The following is a 16,288-nucleotide window of genomic DNA, read 5'->3' on the forward strand; positions in this document are numbered from 1 at the left end:
CACCCTGTCTCACCGACTCCTCTGCCTCCCGTATTCTATCAGGATGTGCCAAACAAACCAACACTCTGAGGAAACCCGACACAATAGACTTGTCTCTTTGGCTTTACTGTGCCTGTTGTACACCAGAGTCGCTCTGTTAAGAAGGTCTGAATGGACACGCTGTCTGGACACAATGTCAGGGACATTGTGCACAATGGCTTTTCATGCGTGACATGCCTATTTTGAAATTAATGTGGTTTCTGTGTGTTTGCTCAGGTTCAGTGCAGATACCATGGGAGCGTGCCATCTCCCCGAACAAAGTGCCCTACTACATCAAGTAAGTGCAACTTCAGGGTCAGTGTCTGCATTGTGGGAACGTATGTACTTATTCCATGGCAGGATTTATTTTTTCCTCTAAGGTTAAGTTTGACATAAATGTATTTGGTTTCCACGGCTCCACACAAAACTCCACTGAAACAGACTGTTTGTAGCATTATTCAGTACTACATCTGTGATTGGCTGGCAGTAATCTTGGCCTTGTCGCCTCCCTTATTTATTAGAGAGAGGGAGGCGGGGGGGTGCAATCCATCACATCAAAAAGTTGGTGAAACAGTAAGGAGTACCAGCTTTATAGCCTGATAATCGGACTGAATTGCCATTTGTTTTAATTTCATTATTCAGTTTAACATCGTATTCATGTTAGGTGTTTTCTGTTTGGCCAATTTGCTATGTTGTTCACAGAAATATGCTTATTTAAGAGTTGAAGTCCACTTATAACAACCTTTATAGCTTTATACCTTTATGTCCATTATATTCACACTTTGCCGTTTTTGTGGCAGACTTTTCTGTTGACATTTTTGCAACTCTGGCACAAAAAGAAGCTCCCAATCTTAACCATGCCTAATGATGGGTCAAAACATAATTTAACAGTAGTACTGGGTTTTCATCGGAATGCTCCTCTAACTTTTGGCACATTTCACCTTGTGTATTGATACCACCTACAACCTCTGATTGGCTTAGTTATTGTTTTCATTCAGGAAACTGGACGCCAGTGAACAAAGCACCAGACATATTTGAATGACAGCTACCAGCTTTATACTTCGACACCAGTTAAACAACATCTCTAACTGCAAAATCCCCAAATTTAGACATTTCCCTTTTTCCATAATGCCCCCTCTTAAAATACCATCTACTCCAACACAAAGAAGTGTGTGAATTGTTTTAGGGTAGAAGCTTGGGATGTTTTCTTCCAGACAGCAAGGATGGGTAGGGAAACTCATTTGCCTGTGTCATTGCGAGTAAACATGTCATTTATACTAGCAAATTCAACAGCAAAGTAGAATTAACCTTCATTGTGCTTGCTATAAGCACAAATTGCTTGACATTGTCAATGATCTTTCCATTGCCCAAACATTTGTACAGAGCTACCATTAGAAAGCAGATAAATAATAAATTATTCAGTTTTACTGAGTTACTGAGTTACTCTATTGAGTTACTGTGAGCCCTATTTGCCTGAGCACTCATCTGTTTATCTATTTACCTCATCAATACTATTTCACCTTTAGAGAGCTGCTGGTTTTATCAGTTAATTGTGACTGTGTGTGTGTATGCAGGTTTGTAACTGTGCAAGCGTTTGTACAGTTCCTCTACAGACTACAGATTATTTATTTTCTTAATCATCTGCAACAGAACCTCGTGGGTCTTGTTTTAGTCTAGTCAATTCTTTATGGGCTATATTACTGTACCAATGAGGGTGGGAGCACTATCTGAGTAGCACTTCATTGGGTAACAATCACTGAGCACTTGCACAGGTAAAACGATGAGTGCTGCCCTAAAAGGCCCTTGGGTCCTGGAAGACTTCCTGCTTTGGGGTTTCTCATTTATTTTGCTGTGCTTGTCCTTTTTTTATTGGATTTTTTTTTTCATGGTACATTTTCTGAATGTGCCCATAGAGCGGGTAGTGGAGTAGGAAGGTGGTGTAAATGTATGTTTTTGATGTGAGTGTACGGGTTGGGATTTCATGTAGTGTAGTGAAGCCTTTTAAGTTACTGACGGTATATCACTAGCAGAGCAGTAGTGGTAACTTTGATGCCTGAACCTGACTCCTTTATCATGTTTGACGTACTATGTCTGCACTTTACAGGCCTGAAATCTCTTGTAAACAACGGTTGCCCTGTCCTGCCCTCTCATTTTTCTCTTTCCTCTTTCTCTCTCACTTACTACCCTCTGATCTCCCTTATTTTACCTCACCTGCCTGTCTCGGCTCCCTCGGCTCATTTGTACTCCATTTTTACCTTGATCCTTCTGGCCTGAAAATGTGCACCTCCTTTCTTTGCCTGCTTCACGAAATTCTTCTGATTTTTGTTTAATTTTTCTGTCTTCTCCCAGCCATCAGGCCCAGACAACGTGCTGGGACCATCCAAAGATGACAGAACTGTACCAAGCGCTGGGTAAGTAAGGAGACAATTAAAGCACCCTCCGAGTCGTGCTCATTCGACCAGGACCCCCACTGGGCTGCAGCTTTGAAGGGCCTGTCACACAGCTCATTAAGGGCCCTGTGTTTCAAACACCTTAGGGATTACATCGCTACTGTCATTAACCTACGAGGCCCAATTTGCCAGCGCTGCGATTCCTTTTTGCTTAGCCTTTAATTAATTGTGATTAAACGACATCATGTGTTTTACTGTTAATCTGATCTGACATGGGGAGCTTGCAGGGGAGATAGGCATGCTGTCACATACATGTCCAGCTAGACACACACATGCATGTGCACAGACACATACACAAATAACATTAACAGTACAGTACACTACTAATGACTTCTGCAATGGTGTGATAAAGATAAGGAGAGACAGTAATGTGTAATTCCTCGATGGCAGTGTGGGGTGGTGCAGGATGGGTTTGTTTTCCCTCATCTTTTCATTTACTCTAATCTCTTTCTATCTCTCTCTCTCCCTCCGTTAGCGGATCTGAACAACATCAAGTTCTCAGCATACAGAACGGCCATGAAGCTGCGGCGAGTTCAGAAGGCTCTGAGATGTACGTGCGGTATTTCATCGATGGTATTTTCTGTCTGCAACGCTGGGATGGCTGGTTAAGTGATATACTGTTATCCTGCACCATCAGTAATCCACTATGACAAGCTCTCTTCAGGAATGAGATATAACGATTAGCTGTGCCACATTTCTTTATTCAATTGTCGAAGGAATCATCGCTCCTCTCTACACTACTTGGAAATGTAGTTTAAGATATTCTCTGCACCCTCCATTACTATTGGCTTTAAAATGCAGAAATTAAAAGTATTGATAAACTCAAGAACCACTCAACCACCGGTTTCTTTCCTTATTTTCATCACGGCCAATATCGTTGGCATGTTAGGTAATTACAGCTATTAATTGGTCCATTTGGCTTACAAAAAAGAAGGCAGTTAGTTTTTGCTGCATGGTTGAGGCTTGAATGTACACCCCTTCAGAGTCACGGCACTTGTTGTATCCTACTCGGGTCAGACACAATTTCAGTCTATTTTTCCTACGATACCTGATTCTGCCAGTGCTTCTCTTTTCTTGATTATTTTGTATTTCTTTATGCCTCACGTTGTTTGTTCTCTTGGTTTTACCTCAAACCTGGCCTTTCTTTCTCCCCCTGTTCGTGCTCTCGACCCCTTAATGTCGTCCATCATCCATCAACTGCAGTGCTCTAACTCCCACTTACTCCAAATGAGCCCATATTTTCAACTGCAAGTGGCCAATTTTGCACTTTTCCTTATTCATGTTCACCCCATTTCCTTCTCTGCCTTCTCTTGCAACCTTCCTGCCACCTTCTCTCTCTTCCATGTCCCGAGTTGCTGTAATAAAAACTCAGCATGCTCAGACCACTGTGAAAATCCTCTTTCAATGACTCTCCCTCTTTTTTTCTCTTGCCTGCTCTCTTATCTTACCCTACTAGTTGATATCGTTTAAGAATTTAATTGCCAGGCTGCCTTGATAACTGCAGAACTCTCAGTTTGTCTCTCTGCACACTTTGTGAATGATTGAGCGGTGCTGCACAAGAACCCATCAGAAATACATTTTTAGGTGATTCCCTCCCAACCCTGAGAATAATCCTGTTATCTCCTGCTATCTCTGTTCTACCTCATTATCGTGCTATCCAATTATACCTGGCATCAACGGACACCCTTTTAGCTCCACTCCTAGGGAGGGCCATCAAATTAGTTTAGAAGAGCGAAATCAAATTTGTGTCACTGCTCTTGAAACATCTGGTAGGGCTTAAGTGGGCAAAAAAGGTGAATAAGCACTGCTGTTGCCTTTGCTCTAATTCACTGAGGTGAGGATAATGATCTGTGTGTGTTCGAAACTGAATGTGCAGTCACGTTTATATGAATATAGGTGTTAAGACTCCAGCATGTGTATACGCATGCCTGTGTACATGCTTTTAAACTGATAATCACTTTACTTTATTTCAAACCATATAAAAATAAAAATAAATTCACACATGCATATGTACATACATGTGTCACATGAAAAACATACTGTACATACACATGGTCACAAGTAAATGTTAAAAATAAAAAAGACTTTCCAGCATGTTCTAAAAAATTCACAGAAATACAATTTCAAAGTGAACATCTGAATAGAGATGAGTAAAATTTGTCCGGGTATCTGTGTTCCTTAAAACGTATCTGTGTGTGTTTTAAGTGGATTTAGTGGCGCTGAGCAGCCTTGTGGAGGTGTTTCGGGAGCAGGAGCTGCAGCAGGGGGAGCATGTGATGGATGTGGTGGAGATGATCCATGGCCTGACGGCTCTGTACGAGAGGCTGGAGGAGGAGAGGTCCATCCTGGTCAACATTCCACTTTGCGTTGACATGTGTCTCAACTGGCTGCTCAATGTCTACGACAGGTGGGTAAGCCGGGGTGAGATGTTTCCATTTTGACAAAAGTTAAGTATTTATTTTTAACCAATTTTCGTTGAAAGCTGCATCAAGTCATTTTTTAAACAACACAGCTTTCATATACCATTGGCTAAGTTAGAGTCTACATGCAGCAGACACAGAGCAACTTGAGTTCCCCTTTGGAGTTGTGTTTCTTGCCACCTGACAAATTTAAGTCCAATATTAATTTGCCTTTTAGCTCTTAATCGGTCTCCACCAACTCCTGAGAAAAGTTAAGTCTTTACCTCCAGAGATGACTGACTTTGTTTTCGAGTGTTTACTATATTTTGACTCAGTGCTGATTTATACTGAGTTGATGACGTTCATACAGCCTGTGTGCAGGCCGAAAAACCACAATGATGAGATAAAAGCTCACTGTTAAGCCATCCTCAGAGACGTTTATACTATTTGTCACTGACCTGGATAGCTACTTAAAGGGGAACTGTGCCAATTTTACACATCAGTCTGTTTACAGGTACTACTGTAAATGTGAAAAAGTTGTAAAAAAGCCTTTTGTGGCTCAAGAGAGATAAGTTGTCTCAAGTGATGTCACAGACTAAGTTTGAAAATGAAGAAATTTGGGTGTGTGGAGTTCCGACTGAACGGCTGACCGAACTGTGGGCAGTCGAGTTGCATTGTGGGTAAGGCGCCAGGCTTTGACAAGGAAGACGAATGCGTGGAATAAAAAAGACAATGTCTCTGGTTTTGCTACATCAATTTCAATAAAAAAAAATGTTTTTACTGTCCATCATGAGGTGACAATGTTATAGGAGTGCAACGCTAAATCTGTGCAGTAGTCTTTTACACTAATCTCTGTCATGTAATGCTCATAAAGTTTAGTATTATAGCGACAGTTCAGAAGATTTTGTGTCTGTGTAAGGCATATACAAACAAGGTTCCAACAGTACTATATACAATATATACTAATATACCACCTACATCTGTATCCTTGTAATATTACCACCAACCATTTAGATTTTATTTTCAGTGTTTGTTGTGTTTTTCTTACTTATGACTTACATATGACTGACATTGTAAATCTAGACTGTGGCCTTCCCTCCGGTGGATTCCTATTTCTATCTATTCTCTTACTGTCTGATTTGATACTTAATGAACATACAACTCTCCAGGGTAGCTTTAAATGCTAGAAATGGGTGTCACTTAAGTTGCCATCCATGACCGTGATACATAGTACTGTATGATAGTCCTGTATCAGGTCTAGAAATGCTGCAGAGCCAGGTCTGATTCTCAGTGGGTTTAGCACTGCTAAAGGACCTTTTCACATTACCCTAGGTCATTTGAGTCAATAGTAGTATCAAAAATAATGGCGCTTTAGGTAAATAGACATCACATACACACTATGACTCACTATGAGTAATATCATGCCACTATAAACATTTACTATGAAAACAATTTTTAACTATTCCTCACAGTCCTAGGACAGTCTGTCTGCAGATTGATGTAATTGGTTCAATGACTTGTTGTACAGACACCTATAAAGAGCCACAGCATGGCTAAAGCTTCAATAACAATGTCCAGGCAGAAGGCCAATCATCCCGTCTGAGATACAGCAGAAACAAATCCTCTTTCACACCAACATTCACCCCATCTTTGTTCCTGTTTGAATATTTTGTGCCATCTTTAAAGACAAAAACACTGAGCACAGACACAGAAATACAGGAATAACCCCACGAGTGCTGTAAATTCAGGCGGTAGCTCTTAACTACTTGCTGCTAATGAGAGACAAAAGACTTTACCCTCTGCATAAATTTCAGTAATTACTTTTTTGTTTTCCAATAAATAGCGGCAGTGAATCTGAATGAAGAGTGTGAATGTTTGTGAGTCCATTGTTATATGGGTGTTTATTTGTGTTTGCGCCAGTGAATGTGCATTACAGTATATCACAGCATGCGTGTGTGCATATATGTTTGTGTGTCCTCCAGAGGTGTGTCACATTAGCAGGGTGTGCAGGAGTGACATGTCCCCCAAAGAGAGCAGCAGTGGGTTGCATATTGAAGATGGCATGTGACACACAGCGGAAAGTGTGTGTGAAAGGTGCTGACAGCCAGTCGTTCCCATGTGCTCTCCAGCTCCTCTGGATTTAACAGGGGAAAAGACAGTAATGCTCTCCTTTCTCATGTTTCTCCATGTGACTCTAATTTTATCAACCTGACTCTAATGGCCTGGCCTTAGTACTGTTTCACTTCCTCATGATTTGACCTATCTGGCAGTTAAAAAACACTGTCCCTACTCGAACACATTCAAAGCAACACCCAGCTCTGGAAATTTAAGTCACTCTTTGATTCAATTTTATACTTCATTGATCTGATGTTCTCTGATGAATGTGATGCTCTTGATTTCTCACTTAACGATTCAAATGTTAATTTGATAAGCCTGTGGTTTCTGCCAATGCTGCTCAGCTTGGCAGTAAATTCTTCCAGGCTGCGTTGGCACTGGAGCTGTGAAATCTGAACACGAACAGTGACGGTGTGTTTGCCTCTCAAAATCCAGTTTTTCCACAGTAGCTTCTCCATATCCCCCTTTTTTATTTCAAGCAGAAAAAAAGCTAATGTGACCCTTTTAGGCTCAGGTCAGGGGACAACAGTACCCATTTCACTGGCCTTGCCATTGGCCAGAATATTTATTCAGCTGGGGACAGCACTTCTGAGCCTCACAAATGCTGGATGTGTGTGTTCTTAAGTGTGTGTTTATGCAGTATGCATGCATGTGTTGGTCTGTAAATGACATTGTGGTGTATGTGAGCTTATTTATTGCTCTTCTGGACATAAACTCATGGACACAATACTTCATCAAGTACCTACAGTGCCTTTAGTTAGTCTGGATGTGCTCTAATAGAATTTCACATTGTTGCACTGACCTATACTTCTTTGACCCATGTAATTCCTCAACACTTTGGCCCTCCCAGCAAGGCTCAGCCAATGTATGAATATTTTACCACAACACAATACACCGTGATTTGAGATAATTCACTGTACAAAAATTGTAACCTTACAACTTTTCTTCTTTCTTTCCACTAGCGCTCGGAACGGCAAAATGCGAGTTCTCAGCTTCAAGATGGGATTGGTGAGCTTGTGCAATGCAGACGTCCAAGAGAAGTACAAATGTGAGTCTGATGCTCGTTCATGTGCCTAATACATCTCCTCAACTTAAAACAATGAGCCAAAACAAAACAGCCTTGATTGCCAGTATTACATAAAGACATCCACTTAGTCTAATGGAGGAAATGACTCTGCCGCCATAATGGAGAAAGCTCTCTTTACTTCTACAAAGTACACCAGGGGTCTTAAATGGATTGCTTGCCAAAAACATCATTCATGCACACTCTATGGCTCTCACTCTCTTTTCTTCTCAAGTCAACTAGCAAAGAGCTAAGTTGCTCCCTTCCTCCTTTTGATTATAAATTATGCTGTAATGTTTTATTAGTGCGCTGCTCCAGTCTGAGATATGTTTTTACTGTTCTATCGTAACCCCAGTTTATGAGTCATCCTGTAAATATAGGTAATATGGAGAGTGAGCATTTGAACTGATGATAGCTGGACCTGGAGCTTGTAGTTGATACAGGATCTGAGACAACATGGCCAAACCCATGCCAGGATTATTCATGCTTGGCGCACCATCTGTGTCAGCTCTTAAAGATAAAGATAGAGTTAAGAGATTTGCCTTCAATTGAATGGTCCCTGAGGTGAGTCAGCCCTCTTTTTTTCTGGGTTCAGGTAGACATGTGGTGGCCTTAAGAGTTTGTAATTTCTCTGACTGATCCTGTTTTTTCCAGCTCCAAAATATTTGCAAATATATCTGAAACATTTGCATCAATCCACCTTGAAATACAGATGGTGGATGTTTATTCCATCATCACCAGTCTTTGGCTTGTGATTCAAAAAAGGAACATGCTTCATCATTACTATTTCAAAAGTAGTTTAATTACATGACTTTATGGTAACACTCATTTTTGACATTACATATTACATTACTTGCTTTTATTTAACAATTGCCTCTGCACAAACACAATTTTGCAGACATGTACTGCTTTCACACCTAATTTGACAAAAGCACCACTTACTGTTCTGTTACTGGCTTCTGCTTATAATTTTAATTTTCACATCAGAAAAAAAAAAGATCTACCGTCAGATCTAAAATCAGTTTTTGAATATATTACAGGGGAAGAAATGGTCCATACAGTCGCAAAGTATGACTTTATTTTATTTTTGCAGTGCTTAATTTAATTACATGGATGTTTTGATGGTGAATTATCAAGCAAACTAAACTCCAGGCTGAAATCATGTAGTGAGAACTGTGCTTACAAAGTGTATGCTGGATTTGCACTGCTAGTTTCCTCTAACTTAATCTTTAAAAACTGGACAAACTCAGTTGGCTCAATTGGGTGGCAATGTCCGTCTGTCGGTCAGTCTGTCACAGCTGGTAAGCAGGCCAACAGGGAAAGGACCCAAACACAGTACAGACAGACTAGTGCAGTTCAATGATTTATTTGAAGCTTACTGGCAGGAACAGGTAGGCAGGCAGGTACACAGACAGGCAACAAACAGGTACAGACAGATGGGTCCAGGTGGCAAAAACACAAGGCACAAACCAGCATTGCATCTGGGACGAACTGACAATGGAGCAAGGGAATCACACAGACTAAATACACAAGTGAGGGGGCGGATAACTAGACACAGGTGAAAGTAATCAGGGCAAGGCAGACAATCACACAGGCATGAAAACACACAAAGGCAGGAAGTAAAGTAACCTAAGACACATGAAGAAGAACCCTTACCAAAAAACAAACAGGAAATAACTAACTAAAACCCCAAACCATGACACAGTTGGTCCACCACTTTGGTCCAGACTGAAATATCTCAACAACTATTGGATGGATTGCCATGATTTCATCTGTCCAATACTTTGTTTTACGACAAAATACCAGCAAAACTAATGGCATTCCCATCAAGCTCATCTGTCTTCTTTTTGTGCTAATTAGCAAATATTAGCATGCTAACACTTGTAACTGTGTGTGTATTGTGTAACCTCAATTTAGTAAAGAGGTAGTTTCATACTAACTACTAACTAATAACTGAAAATTTATTAAAGACTTAATCAAAAAAACTTGAAATGGGTTTTCAGATCATGGATGTATAATAAGAACTGGATATGGCGCCGCCGCTCAGCCTTGCAGCCATTTATTTCTAGTAGCCACTCACAGTATTGCAACGAAAAATCCCCCTGCAGCTCAAAAAGCATTTTCCCCATAGGTCACTGTTATAAAAGAGATGTCTATAAAACTGTTGACAGGACACCCCAAACCGCAAACAAGGTCAGTTGTGACTCTTTCTATTATGAATTTTTGATCCATGGAGGTTTTATATTTGTAAAACTTTCCTCAAGCCAAGAAAAGCTATTTAAAAATCTGTGACGTCATCACAATGTAAAGTCTATGGGCTCAGCGGGAACTTGCTGGTAGGGCCAACGAGAGAAACACTACTGTGCATATTCAGTGGGCCGCATACCCCGGAAGTAAACCCAGAAACTAGAAAACATTTTTGGTGAGCCAGGCGAGCAATTCTTATTGGAATTAACAGGCACCATTTTGGGGTCCGGTAACCAGTTCTAATAATACATGGTTCAGATAATTTGTGGCTTGTGCTGCCAACTCCAGGAATACCATTTTCTCACTAGAGGTTTTACAATGTTGCAGCCTGCACATTTCAGATGTAATAAGCCCAATATACTATGGTAGTGTATCTCCATAAAACATGTCCAAAACCCATTTCTATCAAACAGCTCAATGTGAACATTTAAAATGTCAAACATGCCTCATCTCTGGTTATGAGAACTATATAGAGGAGGCTGTTTAACATGCAGGTGTTAAAGCCAAGTGTTGTCCCTGTAGGGTTGAATAAATACACAGAGAGGGGGATACATGGGATGCTTATACTCGCATTGTGCAGCACCCTCCCACGCCTGTCAGCATTCATCTCCTCAGTCCCAGCTAGCTTGGTAAAGGCCTCATTCAAAACCTGACAAGAATCCACTTATGCTGCTCTTTCAGCTCCAAGCAGACCAGACAGGCCTCTAATACTGACTCTGTCTCTGTCTATATGTCACTGAAGTGAATTTCATTCCACAAAACTAGGCTTGGTAAACCTGTTGCCTGGGATTGGAGGCTCATTGTTATAAAATGGATGAAAAATAGATGTGTTCTAAACTCAGCATACAGTTTTTTATGTTCATACTAAAGTTATGCTATTATTTTGTAGACAAACTGCCACATTTTATAAATTGTGAATGCTTCCCTTTGAAATTAAATTCCTAATTTACATTTTGAAAAGCTGAGTAAATCTAGCACTGAATACAGATGCCCTAAATCAGCAGATGTAGATGTGTAGGAAAAATGCATGTGATGATAATACATATGCAAGCAGCTGTTTTTCATGCATACAAATGCAGTGCACAGCCAATGCTGGTACACACTGGTGTATAATTAGTTAATATTAGTTACTGTACAATTCATACATTACTTTTTGCATTTTATGGTGGTTGCAGACTTATTCCGTCAGGTATCTGGTCCTGGAGGTTTGACAGACCAGCGTCACCTCAGCCTGCTGCTCCATGAAGCCATCCAGATCCCCCGCCAGTTGGGTGAAGTCGCTGCTTTCGGGGGCAGCAATGTGGAGCCCAGCGTCCGCAGCTGCTTCCGCGTGGTGAGGACAGAGGCACCGCCATGCATGTCACACCTAAACACCTTCACAGGCAATGGTGAACAGGCAACAGTGTGTCCACAGCTACGCACATGCACACACATACTAGGGACATATGACATATGTTGTGAGTTCACCTTACCCCAACACTGTTCTGAATCTGTCACAAGATACAACTACTGCAGCTGTGAAGTTCTTATGGATTCTAGCTGCCAAATGTCCCTGTTAGACCAGCATATTTACACTTGAAGCAAGTGAGAGGCTGACCACCACTGTGGAGTGTCAATCAATGGCTTGATTGCCCCAACGAGAAATTTGAAGTCGACCTTGAAAACCCACTTATTCATGCTATTACAGAATACTGATGTATCTCAAACCCGCTAATCTATTAATTACTGAGTACGACAATAACAAGTGACCTCCAGATAATCAGAACAGAACTTGTCTGTGCGAAGACAGTATTACAAATACAGAAACAGAATTTTAAAGGCAGAAACTTAAAAAATGAATGTCAAAATCAAACATTTGCCTTGCTGCCTTGATGCTTTTCATTAAGAAGCGAGTATGAAAAAATTATGATGTCACACCAGGAAGCTCCCAGCTATGTGAAGCCCATTGTGTTTTACTGACATCAGTACAGTCTGTCTTTCCTTCAGAGGAAGAGGAAGCTAAATGCACTATCTCATGAAATGGAGAAGTTATAATTATTCTACCTAAAGAAGCCCCAACTGCACCACACATACTCAGAATGTTGCCTTACAAACATAACATCACATTAATATTGCATCGCTTTTAATGCTCATAAAACACAGTCAGTGGTAGATAATGCATGATGTTACTAGACTATGAAATCCAAGAAGTTTAAATCTGAAAGTTGCTTATAGAATATGATCTACTGGAATATTGATACGATGAAGCGAGGTCACATAGTCCAGCAGCGCAAAAAGCGATAGCTAATGAGGAGACATACTTAAAGCATGAATTAATTTGTCTTTCCATCCTTTGCTTGTTCTGAAGGCATCTGAACTTGTACATTTGGCACAAGTTGCAGGAACTTCACCTTGTGACATTCAATTTGGGACACCAGATAATTAGGGAGTTGTTAGGAGCAGGCCACAGCTTTTTTGGAAGGTGGCCTATGCAAAGCCTTTTAATTCCTTCATTTTTTTAGGCAGATCCTAATTATACACACTCTATTCTGGTCTACGCTTGTTGTATCAGCTACAGCTGCTTAAAATCAATTCCTTTCTCCATTTGCTCCATGTCAGGGCAGTTAGTTGTAGATGAAATATCCATGTAATGCGAACTGGGGGGCGTTTAGTGGATATATGGTGCAGAAAGCAGCAAGTTTTGATGGATGACTGAATGTTTATCACTCCACTTTTCCAATGATGTATAAAGCATATCATCTGCTCAACGTGCTTCTTTGAGATGCTCAGTGTAGTCAGTGCCAGTTCCAGGTGTTCAGTATGCGAGGGGCTGCTATTTGACCTCACACATGGAGCAAAGCTGGCTACTCTACTACCAGAGAAGAGCTCCTTCACCCCTGGGAGACTCTACACCTCTGTACACCTCACAGTCTGTGTGATCAGTGCGTGCACACACACACATTTAGTATGCTACTTTGCTTGAGCGGTGGAGAGAGCCCCAGGGAAATCAACCCCTTAATGCATCTCTGATGCAGACTTAATGAGAATTTAGCACATCACGGATTTTCAGCGCTTTGCAAGTCATTCTTTTATTAGGTTGACTTCCTTTTTATCCCACTTTCTGGAAGTCTCAACAAGGTGAGTCTGCAAACACACAAACACACATACAGTATATACACAGACACATAATGTATGTCTGCTGTATTTTAGCTTTATATTTGTTCAAGTAGTTGCATAAAAGCAAAAAATATCCCACAGTGTAGTACATCTTCTTTTTCCCTCTCCTTCCTCCTCTTATCTTTTGTATTCTCTTTGATTCCTTTTTTCAAAAATAGCTCACCTGAAACCATCTTTGGAAATGAAGCACACCTTCTCCTCTTATTACTTTATGTACCTGCCCTGCTGTTGGTCTATATTTGGATTGTTTACAGTCTCCTGCACTTCTCTCCTCCCTCCCATCTTCCTTTTCCAGGCCCCAGGGAAACCTGCCATTGAGGTGTCTCACTTCCTGGAGTGGATGAGCCTGGAGCCCCAGTCAATGGTTTGGCTGCCTGTCCTCCACCGTGTGACTGCTGCAGAGTCAACCAAGCACCAGGCCAAATGCTACATCTGCAAACAGTGTCCCATCAAGGGCTTCAGGTAGGTATGCCAGTCTAGGTAAATGGGCACACAGATACATGCGGATATGCACATACACAACCCAATACACGTGTTAAAATTGTAAAATTGTATGGATTATACCATTATGACGGTGTGTAAAAATACATTTCCTGCAAGTTTAATGGAAATAATACGTTAAAAGAACTGGGCAGTTTAGTAGTTGTGTATGTAAAATAACTGCAAAAAAGTCTTAAAAAATATAATTTTCACTAAAATTGCTTGTCAATAATTAGAAAAATAAGAATATTACTTGTGAGAACATTTTATAAGTCAAAAGGAGAAACAATGAAATCTATTTTATTGTAGCAGCTGGTGTTTTATGTTTTCATTATATATAAGAATCGCTGCTCACTAGATAATGTATTTCTATACTTGGGAGGACCCTCATTAACATAATGCATTCCCCAGCCCCTTACCCTAAACTTAACTATCTCTAACCTTTAACCTAATTCTGATATGAACCATAAACAAATTCTGAACCCTCAAAAGAGCCCTTTGAAGGTCTGTCCAAAAGTGAGGACCGGCCAAAATGTCCTCACTTTCCATAAATGTCCTCACTCCCAAGGTCCTAACCCTAACCCTAACTCAAATTGGTCCTCACAAAGATAGATGTACACACACACACGACACAACACGCACATACACACACCCCTCTACTCTGCCCAGGTCTCTTGCAAACATCAGTTCAGCCTCTGTGTTATATTGATCTTGACAGGTATCGCAGTCTGAAGCAGTTCAATGTGGACATCTGCCAGACATGTTTTCTAACTGGCCGCACTACCAAGGGAAAGAAACTACACTACCCCATCATGGAGTACTACACGCCAGTAAGACAAACATTATCAAATGCTTTAACTGAATACAAATTTAAGGCTCCAGGGACAAATAAAACTCAGCTGTATAAAAAAATCCTACTATCTCCTGATTCCTGCCAGACATAGAATTAGCTCCCTCTCCACTGTGAGATCTCTTATCATCTCTAAGTGTATACTGTTAGGTATGCATACACTGTCTTTTCCAGATTTATGGTATGCAGAGACTGAGTACCACTCAGCAGTAACACCCTTTCTGGCTCACATAGTGCACACATAAAGTGCTATTTGGAGCACACATTGTGCACTAAACCCCAATAAAACCAGAGTCTTAAGCGGTTGCACGCATAGTCTCCGAAGTCCAGTTAATTTCAAAGGAGTAGCTGTAGCTGGAGTGCTGGAGTGTACTGAGATGGTGCCAGATTTAATCTCTAATCAATTCTGAGCTGTAAAATATAGCAAAAGGCCATCTGTACAATGATTTTTTTTCACTGGACAATATTTTATATTAGCTAGCTACAGTTTTTCACAACGGTGAGGCAGGCTGGCGCCCATAGATTTCTACTATGATAGAGAGAGCAGGAAATAGAGAGCCAGAGAGAGAAAAGGGAGGATTCGAAACAGTATAAAAGGGAAGGAAGCAGAGAGAGCAGCAGAAACTGAATAAGAAATATGGGTGGAGGAATAAGTTAATCTTCTAAAGTCAAAATAAGACAAACCAGCGCCGAGACAGAGAGGACAAATTTCAGATGAGGTCATTTGGGAGAAAGCAACATTTTCAAGAATTCTTAAGGGGTGTCATTTGTCTCCCACCCATCCACTCCCGCTGCCTCCACCACCACTGCTGCCTCTCACCCCTCCTCCAACCCCCCACCCCAACACCTCGCCTCCTAAATCACACTCCAGACAACCTCGGGAGAGAAGATGAGGGACTTTGCCAAGACTCTGAAGAATAAGTTCAGATCAAAGCAGTACTTCACCAAGCACCCTCAAAGAGGTTACCTGCCGGTGCAATCTGTGCTGGAAGCTGAGAGCTCAGAGACGTGAGTCCCACACATATACTCTCGCAAAACACAGACATCTCTCTGTCTCACTTTGTCTCACTTTCACCCTGCTGTTGTAGGCTAATTATCATGCTCTGACAATTTTGGGCACTGAGAAGGGTTAAAGGGACAGCTCTGTGTTCAAAATTAACATAATGTTATTCCTGGGATCTCAGTCTGGATCAGATGCTCTGTTTACATGGGTGAGTCTCACCCAAAGGGAAAAGCAAGAGCGATGAGACTAAAGTCCATGAGATCATCAAGAAGCATAGCTTAGGGCTACGACAGTACCCAGGAAGATTTAACATGATTATGAGTGCATTTTTTGCCTGATTGTGTAACATAATGTATACACATAAATTATAACCTTAAACATTACACGAGTTAATCCACTGACATAGAGCAGTGATGAGACTCCACTGGTTGAAACCAAATAGACACAATTATCAAAAGTAACAGCACTCATTATGCGGAATTATCCCTCATATTAATATATTTATAT

The 16,288-nt window shown here is 40.9% G+C and overlaps 1 protein-coding gene across 2 annotated transcripts in view; it reads left to right on the top strand.

Annotated features, from left to right (window-relative positions):
- Nucleotides 1-16,288, top strand: part of drp2 (dystrophin related protein 2) — a 76,141-nt gene that overhangs the window by 39,723 nt on the left and 20,130 nt on the right. For both annotated transcript variants that reach the window (XM_044204371.1, XM_044204372.1), the window contains exons 9-17: nucleotides 256-316; nucleotides 2,368-2,429; nucleotides 2,944-3,018; nucleotides 4,674-4,875; nucleotides 7,945-8,030; nucleotides 11,468-11,625; nucleotides 13,744-13,910; nucleotides 14,647-14,758; nucleotides 15,650-15,786. In XM_044204371.1, coding sequence (XP_044060306.1) covers nucleotides 256-316; nucleotides 2,368-2,429; nucleotides 2,944-3,018; nucleotides 4,674-4,875; nucleotides 7,945-8,030; nucleotides 11,468-11,625; nucleotides 13,744-13,910; nucleotides 14,647-14,758; nucleotides 15,650-15,786 — 1,060 coding nt within the window. The remainder of the gene's footprint in view (nucleotides 1-255; nucleotides 317-2,367; nucleotides 2,430-2,943; nucleotides 3,019-4,673; nucleotides 4,876-7,944; nucleotides 8,031-11,467; nucleotides 11,626-13,743; nucleotides 13,911-14,646; nucleotides 14,759-15,649; nucleotides 15,787-16,288) is intronic.

This window comes from Siniperca chuatsi, linkage group LG8, assembly GCF_020085105.1.
Source record: "Siniperca chuatsi isolate FFG_IHB_CAS linkage group LG8, ASM2008510v1, whole genome shotgun sequence".
NCBI classification, from domain to species: domain Eukaryota; kingdom Metazoa; phylum Chordata; class Actinopteri; order Centrarchiformes; family Sinipercidae; genus Siniperca; species Siniperca chuatsi.